Source organism: Stylophora pistillata, chromosome 10 (assembly GCF_964205215.1).
Source record: "Stylophora pistillata chromosome 10, jaStyPist1.2, whole genome shotgun sequence".
Lineage (NCBI taxonomy): Eukaryota > Metazoa > Cnidaria > Anthozoa > Scleractinia > Pocilloporidae > Stylophora > Stylophora pistillata.
In genome coordinates, this window is record NC_142528.1 from 21,768,716 (window position 1) to 21,783,268 (window position 14,553).

Here is a 14,553-nt window from a genome sequence, read left to right on the forward strand (position 1 = left end):
ATGGAATGTGAATCAAGTGAAAGTATCATGACGAAAAGCCAAGATAAAGAATCAAAAACAAACAGCAAAGCAAGAGTATCAGGGAAGCAATTAAGCAAACGCTCAATAGACGTCTTCGTCTAGCAAATACTCTTGTAGTGCGCCTGGGAATATCGACAGCGAACAGAGTTAAATTCGACTGAGTCAAAATCGACGTTTGTATCAAATGCGTATTTAACTATTTTAGTTGACTAAAATAGGAGTTAAGTTCGGCACATGTGAAATTCGACGTTTGGAGTGGGCCTAAAGTAGTGCGCCTGGGAATATTGACAGCGAACAGAGCTGCGACAGAGTTGAATTCAACGTTTGAATCAAATGCAGTATTTAACTATTTTAGTGGACTAAAATAGGAGTTAAGTTCGGCACATGTAAGCTCATCTTTCAAACCGGCAGTCTAAATTCCACAGGGGATCAACGAACGCTTTTCATTCCACTAATTTATTCGTGTTTTTCTCGTTGCCATGTTCCCACCAATAAAGTAGCTCCATTTTCTGCCTTTAAAAGCACACACAACCCACCATTCCTCTATTGGCTCCGACAAGGACTAACGCTCGAAACGTCAGCTTTTGTAATCGTTACGGTGGCCAATTTACCATTTCAACTTTGTTGATATATCCAAATTATTTCGTCACCCCCACCGACGCAGCCCCAAACAGTTTCTTTAGAAACTATCAGCCTTTACTGATTTACATGTGAAATTCGACGTTTGAACTGGGCCTAAGATGGGACCAGGCGATCGCCTGAGATGAGACAACATTATCTATTGTCGCGTAAGACTGGTGAAGACAAGAAAAGTAAAATAGTAATTCAACATGATTGTCTTGAATTTCGCGTGAAGGTGAAAGAGTTTTGGATATTATTTGTAATACGTGAAAATACCAAATATATTTACGTGACTGAGTTTTACAAAGGGTAATAGGAGACCCTCATGAAAGGGATTTTCTCCTGTACGGTATCAAATGACATTATAGACTCAGTAATTGAAGAAGACAAAGAAACTCGTCAGTTTCAAAGACTTTATTAATTTAATGTGTAACATTCTCTTATTCGTAATTCTAAGAAACATACTCTAAAGAATTGGCGAGCAATCAGCATATTTTAGACTCTTATTTCAGTATTGCTGTAAATAATTCAAGCCCAATAAATCTGAATAAATATAAATCATTAATGACTTATAAATGACTACAAAAACCTTTTTTAAACGTCGTTTTCCTCTAAACTTACACTCGTGAAGCTCAGTTTCATGCAATTCCTTAAATATTATTACTCTCTAATAAATATCCATAAGCACTAGAAATAGAACAGTTTTTCGGCGGTCGAAATAGATAAGGGGGTCGCTGTGTTCCTGGCACATTGTAGAGTTTGAAAGTTTCTGGCTTTAACTATTCTATGGTGCACATGAACAGGCTGTACTAAACGCCACTCCATCCAACGAGATGATATGGGACGGCACACATTTCCTCTGGTTGTTGTTGTTCGCCATCGAAAGAGAACATGCAGTTCCAGAAGACGTAATCCTTTTACAAATGGGAACAGTAACTGTGTTGTTGCTTGGCAAAGTGAGTGACGCATGTGCACCAGTGTAACAACTTGGCTCGTCACCAGGGGACCTCTTTTGTCTCCCTGCGCCAGCACCCTGCATGGACGGGACTCCACTATGTTGAAATCCACGCTCGGTTTTGTTAAACTCAGTTGCCCGGCCATTTCCACAGTGAAGATAAATTGCCAAGAACACGATAAGAACCTAAAAAATTGCAGCTTTGTCAACTCACTTTCAGCAATACATATTATGGTGGTATTCACAAATAACTTTCATCTCAATAAAGATCTTGATTTTTTTTGCCTTCTAAATTAGTCAACTAGAAAAAGTCAGATATATTGCCATGTTGCTGGGTAAAACTCTTTGACTGTGGGATATGATTTAAAAAATTGAAGAAGTGGTAAAGACACGTTTTTAAAAGATCGTTATCTAGGACCATTAATGTTTTACCTTGTAAACTTCCATGACTAAATTCCTCACTATTTTTTGTTGGCTTCTTTAAGGAGTCAGCACAACTTACGACTTTGTTTCTTTTCTTCTATGAAGTTGATTTTGATGCCGAGAAAAGTTTCTCTCTCCTTAAATACAATTTTGAGTGTTCCTTATTTGGCGCTGAAGTAACTATCTATAATTGGGTAACTACCGCTTTCCCTCCAAAATTACCTCATCCTTTTCTTTTTTTGTTTCTTTTTTTTCTATTTCCCTCGATGCCCCATCCTCCTTCAAGTTGTTTGAGTGCAGTCTCGAAGATAAATCAAAATTTCTTTGATTGATCTTACAGCTGAAATTTAAAATGCCTGTTTAAGCAATTTAAATAGTAGACAGATTTGAAAGGATGTGCGAATAAAATATTTCTGTTTTAAGTCGTATGAGTGTCTTCAGCTAGGTCTTACGCGACATAAATCGAAGCAGATTTAGTTCCAGAAACCTCTGGTTTATTAATACACTTTATTATTTCTTGAACTCCTTAAGCGGTCTCTGCGTGGAGAGATGATTTTGCGTCAGATCCAACGGGGATTATCAAACATTGAAAACACTTTCAGACATTGTTTATTCTATGAATAAATGAATTTGAACAGCACGTAAAAACCCTGCCAATTATGACTGAAAACTTGAACTTTAGGCGCTGATATTCATAGTTTATCTTACTAAATATCTTATCAGCTACCACTGACGGAAAAAGGTTGTCTGACGCCAAATTTAAGCCACATATGAAATAGCTGCTCTGTCTACAATCACATCATATTCAGTATTATTAGATAAATAACAAGTGCATGAGACGACGCTTGGTCGAAGAAATTACAAATAATGATATCTTTAATTCTTACGAGGAAATCGCAACAACAGCACGAAAATGGGCTCGCGTAACATGAATCTTTGATAAAAATAAGGCTTTCAATATTAAAATGACAAAATCACATCAAAGTGGTGCTTTTATTATTTATAGTTTAACAGTCTCAGTAGTCGAGAGACCAACTGCTCAGTGGCAAAACATGCCCTGCAAATACGCTAAAGAAGATAAGGATTACGTTGACGGAAAGCTCAACCTTGTATTTCAATAAAAAGGCGTCTTCGGTTTTTCATTAAAAGGGGTAAAACGTCAATAAAAGGGTTTTCAAAATCGTGCCAACTAAAACCTGCGAGACATTAATAGTTTTAGCTAAGAAAAAAATTCCCAAAGTGTTGGATGTCCGACTTACAGATACGATACTAAGATGAAAAGTTGTGATATGATTGTGATAATGATATCATACATGACACTCCTTTTAGCTTCCGTGACAAGATCTGTGTTTCCCGTTTTAAGCCATCAAAGAGTTATTTTCAAAATTGTACCAGAACATTCTCGGAGGCGTTTAAAAAAAGACACCAATGTTTGTTTAATAGGATCTTCTATATGTATAGCCGCCATGCGAGAAACTTTGAAAGCGAAAATATGCATTGTAGACGCATGGTTTGTCACATGGCGGCTATATATAGTGACAAGAGAATATCAACTGTTCATATTCTCCCGATAGTCATCATTTCCACGTGAGGTCCTTTGTCAGAAAAATGTTTCGTTTCTTTTCAAGACCAATAGAGTCGAATGCCGGACACTTTCCGCTAGCTCCAGGCCAAACTTTCCGCGCGGGTTAATTCAAACGCAGCTAACCTTGAAGTCTGGAGTGATTAATAGTTGCTATTACAGTAAGGAAATGTTAGATAGGCGAAAATTAAGCAGTAGAGCGCTCTTTCTATCGGTTTAAAAAGGAAAAAGGGAAAAAGGGAAAAACTAAGCAATAGACCGCACTTTAAACACAACGAATTTATGAAATTCATATATCTGCACCTTATATCGGTTTAAAAAGGAAAAATGGAAAAAGGGAAAAATTAAGCTATAAACCGCACTTTACATGGGTTTACCGGCGTAACAAACCACGTGATGTGTTAAAAGAACACGAAAAAAAGTTTGGGGCAAGTGACTTAGGCCCTGTTTACAAGCAGGTAAGGTAACCCTAGTGCTAGGGTTACCCTGGCAGGAGGGTTACCCTAACGCTCCCACATTTCTTCTTTTTTTTTTATCGACGTGTTTACAAGGCAGCTAGGGTTACCCTAGCACTAGGGTAACCCTAGCTGCCTTGTAAACGCTCTGGTGGGGATAACTCGCCTACCCGGGACAACTTTTTACTTGTTTCCAGACCCTTTGAACATTGATAACAATGCGTGCGGTTACCAAGCATAGGTAAGTTGTCCCGGGTGGTAGGGTAACCCTACCTGTGAAATTTTGCTTGTAAACCCGGGCTATCTTTGACCCGCCTGCTAGGGTAACCCTAGCACAAGGGTTACCCTCCTTGCTTGTAAACAGGGCCTTACAAACGTTTTTCGTGTTCTCCAACAGCCCAAGTGGGTTATAACGCCAGTCAGTTGATAAAAAGTGCGATCTATTGCATTTATAACATTGAACTTCAATTCTCTGTGGTTTGCCGGTGCATTAAACGATAGCTTTTTGGCCAATCAGGACACTCGTAGTATCTCAGTTGTTTCATAAAAATAGATAGGAAGGCTATGTCTCCATTTATATAATGCCAACCCCGTTCCCAGGGCGAGGCTGACATACTGCGAGCTGTGATGATAAGTTCCGGTAACATGAATCAATAATTTATCCAAGTTTCGGTATGGCATCATTACTCTCTTACAGTAGAATATTCAAGTCCAACTCAATTTATTTCACACTTTTTATCTTAAAAGTGTTTCCATGCAAATTTCGTTTATCAGCTCTGCAGGTATATAAGGATCCATAGGAAGCTTAATCAAAAAAAAAGTATGTGAATGACAGCAGGTGATCGAATCCACCAATAGAAAAAGTTATTTTATGTTGAGTGGAGGGATCCGGACAAATGAACAGGTTTGGTCAATGCAGAGATTGTGACAAAAGGAAGACTTTTTTGGAAACATAAACTGAGAACAGAGAATGATTTGATAAATTAGAAGCTGAATAATAATCAAATAATCAGTTAACAGGGCAGGATATAAAAAAAAAGTTGGAGTGGGTGGTTAATGTTCGTTAAATGCATGGAGATATGACAATTTTAAATACAGTTGGACAAACTCATCAATCTTGAAAGCAAATCTTTCCCTTAAAACTTTTGACCGGGTGAGAAACTTAACCGTGACAGGTCATGCAATAGAGTGGAAAAAGCTGTGTGAGAAATATCGGCAAAAAAAACTGACTTTTAAAACGATGCTTTCACATATCTTGGATAAATAGTCCAACATTTTCGATGATTAGGTAGTTTTTGATTGAGTTGGGTGCGTGGTACATCAGCTAAAGGGGTAAAAAACAATTAAAAAAACAATCGGCCCTGAACTATCGTCAAACTTTTTGTTAAATGAATAATATATCATTTTATTTCGTGGCAAATTTCTTGCCAACAGGGAACTATAAAACTCACTGATGCGTCTCCAATCGATCGCCATTATACTTCTCGCCCTAACAGACAAACATTCTAGTTTATTTAGTCATTCTTCTCCTACTCTTAGGTTTATTTCTTTTGAGGTGAAAAAAGGGAAAGTCCGTTTACGAGCCTAGTGGCCCATTAGCCCGGTGCTTAACTCCGGTTTCTGTAGCATGAAGCGACTAGAAGTATTTCTACTCCCCACTAGATGGGATGCCAGTCCATTGCAGGGTTACCCCCAGCATTAAATTGCCGGTACCCATTTATACACCTGGGTGAAGAGAGGCACTGTGAGAGTAAAGTGTCTTGCCTAAGAACACAAGATAATGTCCCGGCCGGGACACGAACCCAGACCACTCGATCCGGAGTAGAGCGCACTAACCATGAGGCCACCGCGCCTCCACCTCACTTCTTTTAAACAGAAATTGAATTCTTTCTGATAGAATTTGTAACTTCTGATTCTTCGCTTTGTTCCCAAAGAGAAGAAGAAATCTGGTTCTAGCGATCTTGAGGACAGAACCGTGGTTCTTCAATTCTTCCGGGGTTAAGAATACCTATAGGAAGAAACTCATACGTTTCAGACTCTTTTTGGAGAAATACTCGTTTTTTTCCCGAAGATAACAAAATGATTATTACAAGAACTAGCCAATAAGCTATTCTTCTGAGAGGAAACACTGCTTTCCTCGCTAGATATATTTAATATTCATTACATTAAGGAGCAGAATCTCATATTTTAAGCAAGCTAATCAGAAGAATGACTGTTCATCCCTTTTAAAGTCCTGCTCTTTGTTCGAGAGGAATGTCAGTTTTCTAGTCTTTTCAAAAGAATTTTTTTTGTCCTTCACCCAGGAATAAACATTCCATTTCTAAATTGATCGTAAAGATGTCGTTGTTCTTCTCTGGAGATTCAAGATTTAATTTGCTTTTTTGAAGACTCGTATTCAAAAGGATTCTTCCTGAAAATTTCTTTGAGTTTTTCTGAAGGCTGATTATTCTATTGAGCAGAATCTCCTGCTTCTAATGGGTACTTTTGAATATCCTGGAAAATCCCCTCAGATCACAAAAAATTCCTGAAAGATTTTTGCAAACAAATACTTGTTAAATTCGATAATAGCGTTCTCTGGTTGCAGACGAAAAATTGAAGAAAGGATTTGACTCTAACCGAGAAACGTCGTCCCCGACGTGTGAAAATGTTCGACTTTTACGATAAAATCAGTGACCAGTCATAACGCAGAGGCGAGAGACCCCGAACATACATCGAACTTATCTAGAGAAAACCAAAAATGAACCTGAAGAAACTCGATACAGAAAGTTCGATACATCAGCTCTTACAGAAAGTTCTACAGTTGCGAGACGGCGCTGCTAAAGTTAATTGGGGACTGGAGGGCTATGCTCGATAAAGGGGAATTAGTTGCGGTAGTCTCAATGGATCTTTCTAATGCTTTCGATGTTATTCAACACAATCTACTTTTAGCAAAACTCAAAGCTTATGGTGTGGGAGAGAGAAGTTTTAAGCTCTTCCAGGATTATTTTTCGGGGAGACAGCAGAGAGTCGAGATCGGGGACACCTTTTCCAGTTGGAAAGATGTTAAAAGAGGAGTTCCGCATGGAAGTGTTTTGGGGCCTGTGTTTTTTAATATATTCATCAACGACCTGTTTCACTCGGTTACGCAAGGTAAATTTCACGCATATGCGGACGATCATCAGTTCTACTCTTCTGATGTCGACCCAGTAGCTCTAGAGAACTGCATTTTTCGGGAAGTGAGAGTTGTAAATAAGTGGTATCGCAGTAATGGAATGATTGTAAATGATTCAAAACACCCGGCTATAGTCTTGGGAAAAACAGGCCACTCCTTCTCTTTTCCATTAAAAGATTCTTTGGATATATTTGGAATAAATATTGACAATAGGTTGCGTTTTGATAGTTATATATCAACTATTTGTAAGAAGATAAATGGCCAGTTCAATGTAATGCTAAAATTTCATAAACTTATCTCTAAAAATACTCTACTAAGATTGTAGAAGACTTTTATTATGCCACATTTTAACTATTGTCCGTCTGTTTGGCACTTTTGTGGTGCGCGTAGTACTGAGAAGATAGATACTTTAAACAAGCGAATTCTTATAGTTATCTTGCAGGATTATAATTCTCCCTATGACTCTCTGCTTAGCAAAGTTAACTCCAAATCTCTGTATAAAAGACGCCTTCAGACTTTCTTAATTATATTGTACAAGAGCTTGTTTTTTAACTGCTATCCAGGCTATCTAAGGAATATGTTTAGTTTCCGGTCTGTATCCTATAATCTACGCGGAAATTATATTTTGTCTCTACCGTCTACAAAAACTACTACTTATAGTCTTCACTCCTTTTCATATATGGCTTCAAAACTATGGAACTCTCTTCCGGACTCTTTTAGAACGTCTGACTTTTCTGATTTCAAGCGCAAGATTCTACAGTATGACTCTTTTTCATAGTTAAATCTTAGAATGTTACAATTTTACATTTTACATTTTACTAGTATTTAGAAATATACTTGTAACTCGAAGATACTAGCTTATCCTTTAGCTACTACAAATTCGAGATTAATAAAGTATATGTATGTATGTATGTATGTATGTATGTATGTATGTATAAGATTCGTCTCGCGAGAGCTAGAATAAGAAATTAACCAAATCAGTGATGAAATGAAAAACCGTCACCAACAACTCTTATGTTCATTTGCTGAGGGAGTGATAGAGAGTCGGAATGTCATCAGAGGATATTCTATTGCAATGACTGATACCTGCCTATCAGATTAAAATAACGTGACATGCACATACCAGAATTAGAAGTATGGAAATTTCAGACCGTAGTCCCGGTATCATGTCAGACTGCTACTGGTTAGTCTTAGGTTTAGGAGTGTGCATGCCTATATATAATCACTAGACTTAAAAAAGATTTGGGATTCCAGCCAATTGATATGGTTCGGAATAAAAAAACCTATGACAAACCTGAATCATATATCATTACAACTACACGCGCCAAATGACAAAATGCTCTCTCTCTCTAAAACGCTCCTTTTCGCGGGCCAAACGGCAAAGTGCGGGCTGTAAATGGTATTTGCCGCCCTGGTCATATATTTTATCCAATGAATTTGTACGATTTGGCCTCGTGTAATAATGATAATTATATGACTTTTGTCGGGCAAATAGTTTATTTGTGTCCCTCGTAGCATCATTTGCAAATGAAGGTGAATCGGGCCACAAATAAACCATATGCCCCTCCACAAGTCATGTGATTGTCCTATTAACGTCACGCGAACAGAGGGAATGATCAGCAACCAAAGAAGCTTTTGATTGTTGAACATATTCTCCTTATTAACCCCTTAGGGCATGTATAGAGAACAGTATGGAGAATATGCACAGTGATGTTAGGGTGTAAGTGGTTAAGATAAACGTTTCTTTGCACCCGCTTACTCCTACTTGTAATTTTAAAAAGAAGTTTTGATAGAAATGTTTTGGATATCATTGCTTTCCAAATTGCATACACGTTTTGATGTAATGAAAACTGAAACATGATTCGGAACCGAATTTTCTCAATCCTTGAATTACGTTGTGTTCATATTAAAAATATGAACCGTACTATTGCTTAAATAGTGCTTTACTGCGAAGGATCGTGCACATATACGTTTCATAACCGCAGTACATATATATGTATTTCATATGTTTGTTGTTTGATTTATCATCTACGGGTTTATGTCGAATTAATTTGATGGCCTGCTCCCAGTTGGCTTGTTAGCTCAATTGGTAGAGCGCTGCACTAGTATCGCAGAGGTCAGTGGTTCGAATCCCGTACAGGCCTGAATTTTTTTCAGGTCTGATTTTCACTATTGCTTAAATAGTGCTTTACTGCGAAGGATCGTGCACATATACGTTTTTTCAGATAATCCATTTTTCCCTGGACCTGCTTATTGACACTTATAAATCTAAGAAGCGAGAAGTTTTAATTGCAATGTTTTGGATATCGGTGCTTTCTAAGTAGCGTGCATTTTGAGGTTTGGAAAGCAAAAACTAAAGAAGAAAATCAAATCCAGCTGTGTAGGTTGAGTCGTTTTCATAGTTACGTACTTCCCAACACTTTCAAGAAGTGCTTTCACCGATAAATTCATTGTTAGGTTCAACCGAACACAGAAAGACGAGGAACCTAATTTGTTTGAAATAATTTCAAGGAGTTCTTGCTGGAAGGTGTTGATCAAACACAACGCTTTAATGACGAAATTGTTCAACCTCTTTTCAACTACCTTACAGGCAGACATGAGAAAACTTAGTTCACAATAGGTGCAGTTTGTTTCACTATCACAAATTTGGCCGTTTTTTTTGTTAGTTCAGAGCGTTTTAGAACTAGCTCGCAAGAAGGATTTTATATGACACCTTTTCGCTGCAGGTATCCTGATTATATATTTATGTCTAGTGACAACAATTCATCACCGCATTTGGCTTTCATCGATTTATTGCCACACGTGCATAGAATTGCATCTATGTTTGCTGCGTGTTTTGAAATCAGTCTCAATTAGCGACCTTGTGCCACAGGCGGCACGTTGACGAGTCAATAAAAAATGGAGTAACTACATAAAAGTACTTTTTTCTTTGAGTTCGAAGAGTTTTTTCCTAAGACGTCCAAAGTATATTTTCCTTTGCCTGGAAGCTGGCAGTAAATAACGTCTCTTTCATCGCATCTCTCCTTGCTCAAACACGACTTTTCTTGAGTTTCCTCGTTTTCGGCGTTTATCAGACGAACAATTAGTTTTATGGCATTTGGATTAATAAATGTGATAGCGACTGATCCGTCATACACAGTAATATTCTGTCGATGACTCTCCAATCGAAGACCCCATTCCCGAAACTCATCCGATACGCGCGGAAATCCCGGGTTTTCCCCGAATCCCGATGTCGCTAGCACACTAAACGAACTTAGAAATTGTCCCTTAGCACTTGGACCATCCCGTCCGAAAATGTTTAGTTTGTACAAACCAGCGACAGGCAAATGCACGCTTATTTTGCTAACGTGGCCTTCTCTCTCGGTGAAGCAGAGCTCGTGGGGGAGATTGTCTTCTCCTTGATGTAGAGTTGCCTGAACTAAAATGCTCCCTGGGGTTTTCAGTTTTAGCGAGGCCCTTCCACATTCTGACAGGATATTCTCGTGTTGGTCAACTAACTCGATTTGCCATGTCTTGAACAGTTCTGAGATCTGTGGGAAGCCTGGATTATTGCTTACACCTTTCAAAGCCCTGATTGTGTAGGAGCAAAGAAATTCAGATTTCGCGTCCACCGTTTTACGACCAAAGATGTTCAACGTGAAAAAGCCGCTTTCAGGAGCGTGAACTTGAATTACAGACTCGTTTTCCATGTTCTCGACAGCGCACATTCCGTGAAGATCTTTCTCGTCTAGTTTGAGATGTGCAGACAATAAAACGCCTTTGGGATTTTGAACGGTAATGGAAGTTTGGCCATTTTCAGCTAAAATGTTTTCTGAGTGGCTTGAAAGGGTCAGACCCCATGCTCGCAAACGCTCTGCAATTATAGGAAAACCTGGTACGAGACCAGCTCCTTTGTAAGCAGTGACAAAGTACGTGCACAAATACTCTTCAGGTATAGAGGGGTCGTAGTATTTGGCGTAAATGCTTAGTTTATACTCTCCTCTGCTCGGCAAGTGCACTTTTAGACGGAACCCATCCTCGGTTTTTTCGCTGCAACACAGGTTGTGGTCTTCCACTTTCCCAGTTTGCTCGCCGGACGTCTTGATTAACCTTCCCTCTAGCATGCCGAAACGCTTCTTACCACAGGTTAGAGTAACGCTACATTTTCCGTCTCTTGTTTCGATATTCCTCAGTGGACTGTGTAACTGAAACCCCAGGGATTTAAAATTAAGACTTACGGTGGGAAATCCCCCTCTTTCCTCTCCAACGCCTGCTGTGGAATAAATGTAGTATCTGACTCCATGTTCCCACTTGGAGTCTACAAGCACCATAACTTCTAGCACAAATTCCCCAGCAGAGGGAAACTGAGCCGTTAGTTTAACTTTGTTATTTTCACGAGCCGGCTCAACGCGGACCATATTTCTCGTAGTGGGTCGTTCTCTCCCAGAAACACTGTTCTTTAGCACTCCTTTCAGTATAGCGCTGTCTGTTGCATAGAAAGTCATTTCAATTTTTTCGCTGTCTGATGCAGTGTACATGCTCTCTTTGTGGCTACACAAAGCCACATTCATCATACGAAGAGGGCCTAAAGGGACAGCTAATCTCTCAAAGGCTTCTTTTGTAATCGGTGCATCCAAAAACTGCCATTTCTCTTCAGCGGGGAAACGATTCGTAATAGCAATAGAGGGCGGAATCATGAACTGGTGTACGTTGGGATCTCTGTGAAACATCATGTCTTCTCCGATACTACCCGCTCCCCAAGTTGGATCACAAATAAACCACTTTCCACCATTCACTCTGATAACATTCCAGGAGTGGTTTGGTTCAGGAATTTTCTGCCGCATCTGGTAGCCATATCCCTTAGCGAACCCTCTCACCTTCCGCGCTGGGACGTTCGATGATCGACAGAGCTCTTGAAATAAATTAGCATACCCTTCACTTGTCGTGACGCGTTTCCTAAGCACACTTTCGGCATCGGTGCCTTTCTTTGCTGCTGTTTCAAAGTAACCCTCCACGTCGAAGAATACGTTGATAGTTATCCATCGATACACAGCGAAAGCCTTGCTTTTTAAGCTTTCATACGGCTCTGTAAGATATTGGCTCAGTTTGGTGACGTTTACCGTTTCGCTTTTGGGTATCGACTTGACGTGAGCGTCTACCGCCCTCTCCAAGTCAGAACGAAGGGTAAGCTTACGCCTACGAATGGCTCTTAATGCCCGCCGGCAGCGCATTTGCAAAAGCGCCAGTCCAGCAGGTGAAATCGTGCTGATTTGTTCTCGTTTTTCCTTTGAATCCTTATGGGGAAATACCACAGACGGTCGAGCAAAAACACCTCGTTTCGCTGCGCAAGGGAAGTATTGAATCCCTTCGTAACATCCATCATTTCCTTGCTCCATTTCTTGTTGCATTTCAATTCCAATCCATTCTCCTTCGCCAAGCTCAGTGACACCAACAAACTTTACAACGCCGACATAACCGCGCACATGAACATCATCTCCGATTTTAAAGCTCTTGCGTAACGGGTTAATTAGTCCTCCAGTATTATGGTTTTCGACCCTTTTACAATGTACATCTCGATTGTCAAAGCCGTTTTGCTCTTGGCCAATATTTGTGTTCTTGTTGAATACTCTAATTCCTTGTGGATTTCCATCTTCTTGAGTAAGGGCTTGTTTCACTTTAGGAGCATCGGGAACATCTGTGTTGACGTCCAGTGTTTTAGAATTACTGCATCCCATGTTCGATAAAATTCTTCCAAGCTTTTAACATTTGCGCTTCTGTCAAGAGGCAGGTCAAGATTCTTCGGCTTGAAGTTGAAATATATTTTTCGCTTCTTTGTCTGATGGCCGCTTCGCACGCAAGAAACCTTTCCAGGTCTTGCTTTTACCTTGTGTTTATGCCAAACGTGGTAACTACAGGATAAACTTAGAAAAAATTAAAATTCCTCTTTGTTAGACAGATAAATTATTTATCAGCGGTTTTGTGTAAACGACGATATGCCTTTTCTCCGGTTTCCCAGTAACACACCACTCATCTACTCTTTTAGACGGCAAGTGACACGGAAGCCAACACAGAATGACAAAATTGAAAATGAAACCCACTGCGATTTGGGCAATAACGTAAAAGTTCTGTCTAAATGAAGATTTTAAAATGCTAATTTCACCTTTAGTTGGCAACAAGAATAACCATTGTTACATTAGCTTGATAAACAACTCTACAATAACGGAATATATATTGCAATATTATAATAACAAGAGACTGCGCGCAATGGGTATGCTACCAAGAGAACCAATGAGTTGCTTTTGAATGGGTTTTTATTTAATTTTCCTAATTATTACAGTTTCAGCATTTACCCTTATAAATTAGGCATATTTTTTGTACAAAAGAATCATTTAGTTTTAATCCAAGTCCTCGCTAATGTCCCACATAGCAACTTTTTTATAAAATTATTGATTACCATTTGAATTCAGCGTTTTACCCCACAGCACTTTTAATTTACAAAAATCGAATAACAGCTCAGGCGAGTTTGGGTAAAATAAAATCTACACGTATTTACCTCTTAATTTTTGGTACAAAATTTTAACATCGAGTAAAGATTTCCTAGCTAAAATTTGGACCATATTTCGATTACCTTTTCGAGTCTTGGAGGCCTGTCAACACTGTTTTGACAAAACGTTTTGGCACTTTTATTAATCCTTTTATCCGGGAAAAAACTTGTCATTTGTCATTGTCAACGTATGTAGCTTTACGGCTTCTCTGTGGACACAAAGCACGCCAACAAAAAGAGAAAACAGGCCGCTAGCCTTCATCTCTCTAAACAAAAAGCAATTCCTATTTTTGTATTTGTTTAATTTTTTTTTTTTCGTTCCCGCCTACGCGTATCCATCTGTTGTTAGGTTTACTTGCAAACGCTTCACAACTTTCTGGTTTTAAAACGGGTGGAATTTGTATAGGTAATCGCACGGGGCCGAGTAAGATTAAGGATTAATATCACGCGTGTTTTCGGAAGTTGCTGAAATTGCCCGAGTCGTGTAGCGACGAGGGCAATTTCTGAAACTTCCGAAAACACAAGTGATATTAATCCTTAATTTTACGAGGGGCAAAATGTTTTCTTATTGATCTCGCGCAAAACGGGACGCCATTGTTACAAAACAAACAAATTTCTTTACCTCAGCAGCCGTTACTAAGCGATTTTCAGCCAATCATTTTCAAGTAATTTTGCCCGGGGCAATTACAAAAATTAAGAAAAAATGCCCTCTGTCTTGACCAATCACGATTCAGTAATTTTGCCCCTTATATGATAACTACAGGAACCAACGATTACGATACGGCAGTAGTTACGCCACGTACATTACATAATCTCTCGCGC

The 14,553-nt window shown here is 39.1% G+C and overlaps 2 protein-coding genes across 2 annotated transcripts; both read right to left on the reverse strand.

Annotated features, from left to right (window-relative positions):
• Positions 1–1,041: 1,041 nt before the first annotated feature.
• Positions 1,042–2,403, reverse strand: LOC148722237 (uncharacterized). The gene is made up of 2 exons (XM_088735499.1): positions 2,030–2,403; positions 1,042–1,783 (listed from the first exon to the last, which is right to left on the reverse strand). The coding sequence occupies exons 1-2, from the start codon at positions 2,042–2,044 to the stop codon at positions 1,427–1,429; spliced, it is 372 nt and encodes a 123-aa protein (XP_088591625.1). The 5' UTR covers positions 2,045–2,403; the 3' UTR covers positions 1,042–1,426.
• Positions 2,404–9,475: 7,072 nt separating this feature from the next.
• Positions 9,476–13,369, reverse strand: LOC111329907 (uncharacterized). Its single transcript, XM_022934670.2, has one exon. It carries the CDS (start codon positions 12,920–12,922, stop codon positions 10,097–10,099), a length of 2,826 nt encoding a protein of 941 aa, XP_022790405.2. The 5' UTR covers positions 12,923–13,369; the 3' UTR covers positions 9,476–10,096.
• Between the last annotated feature and the right edge of the window lie 1,184 nt (positions 13,370–14,553).

Excerpts from the sequence above, each read along its gene's own strand:
- LOC111329907 (XM_022934670.2), bottom strand. The coding sequence starts at position 12,922 with ATGGGATGCAGTAATTCTAAAACACTGGACGTCAACACAGATGTTCCC.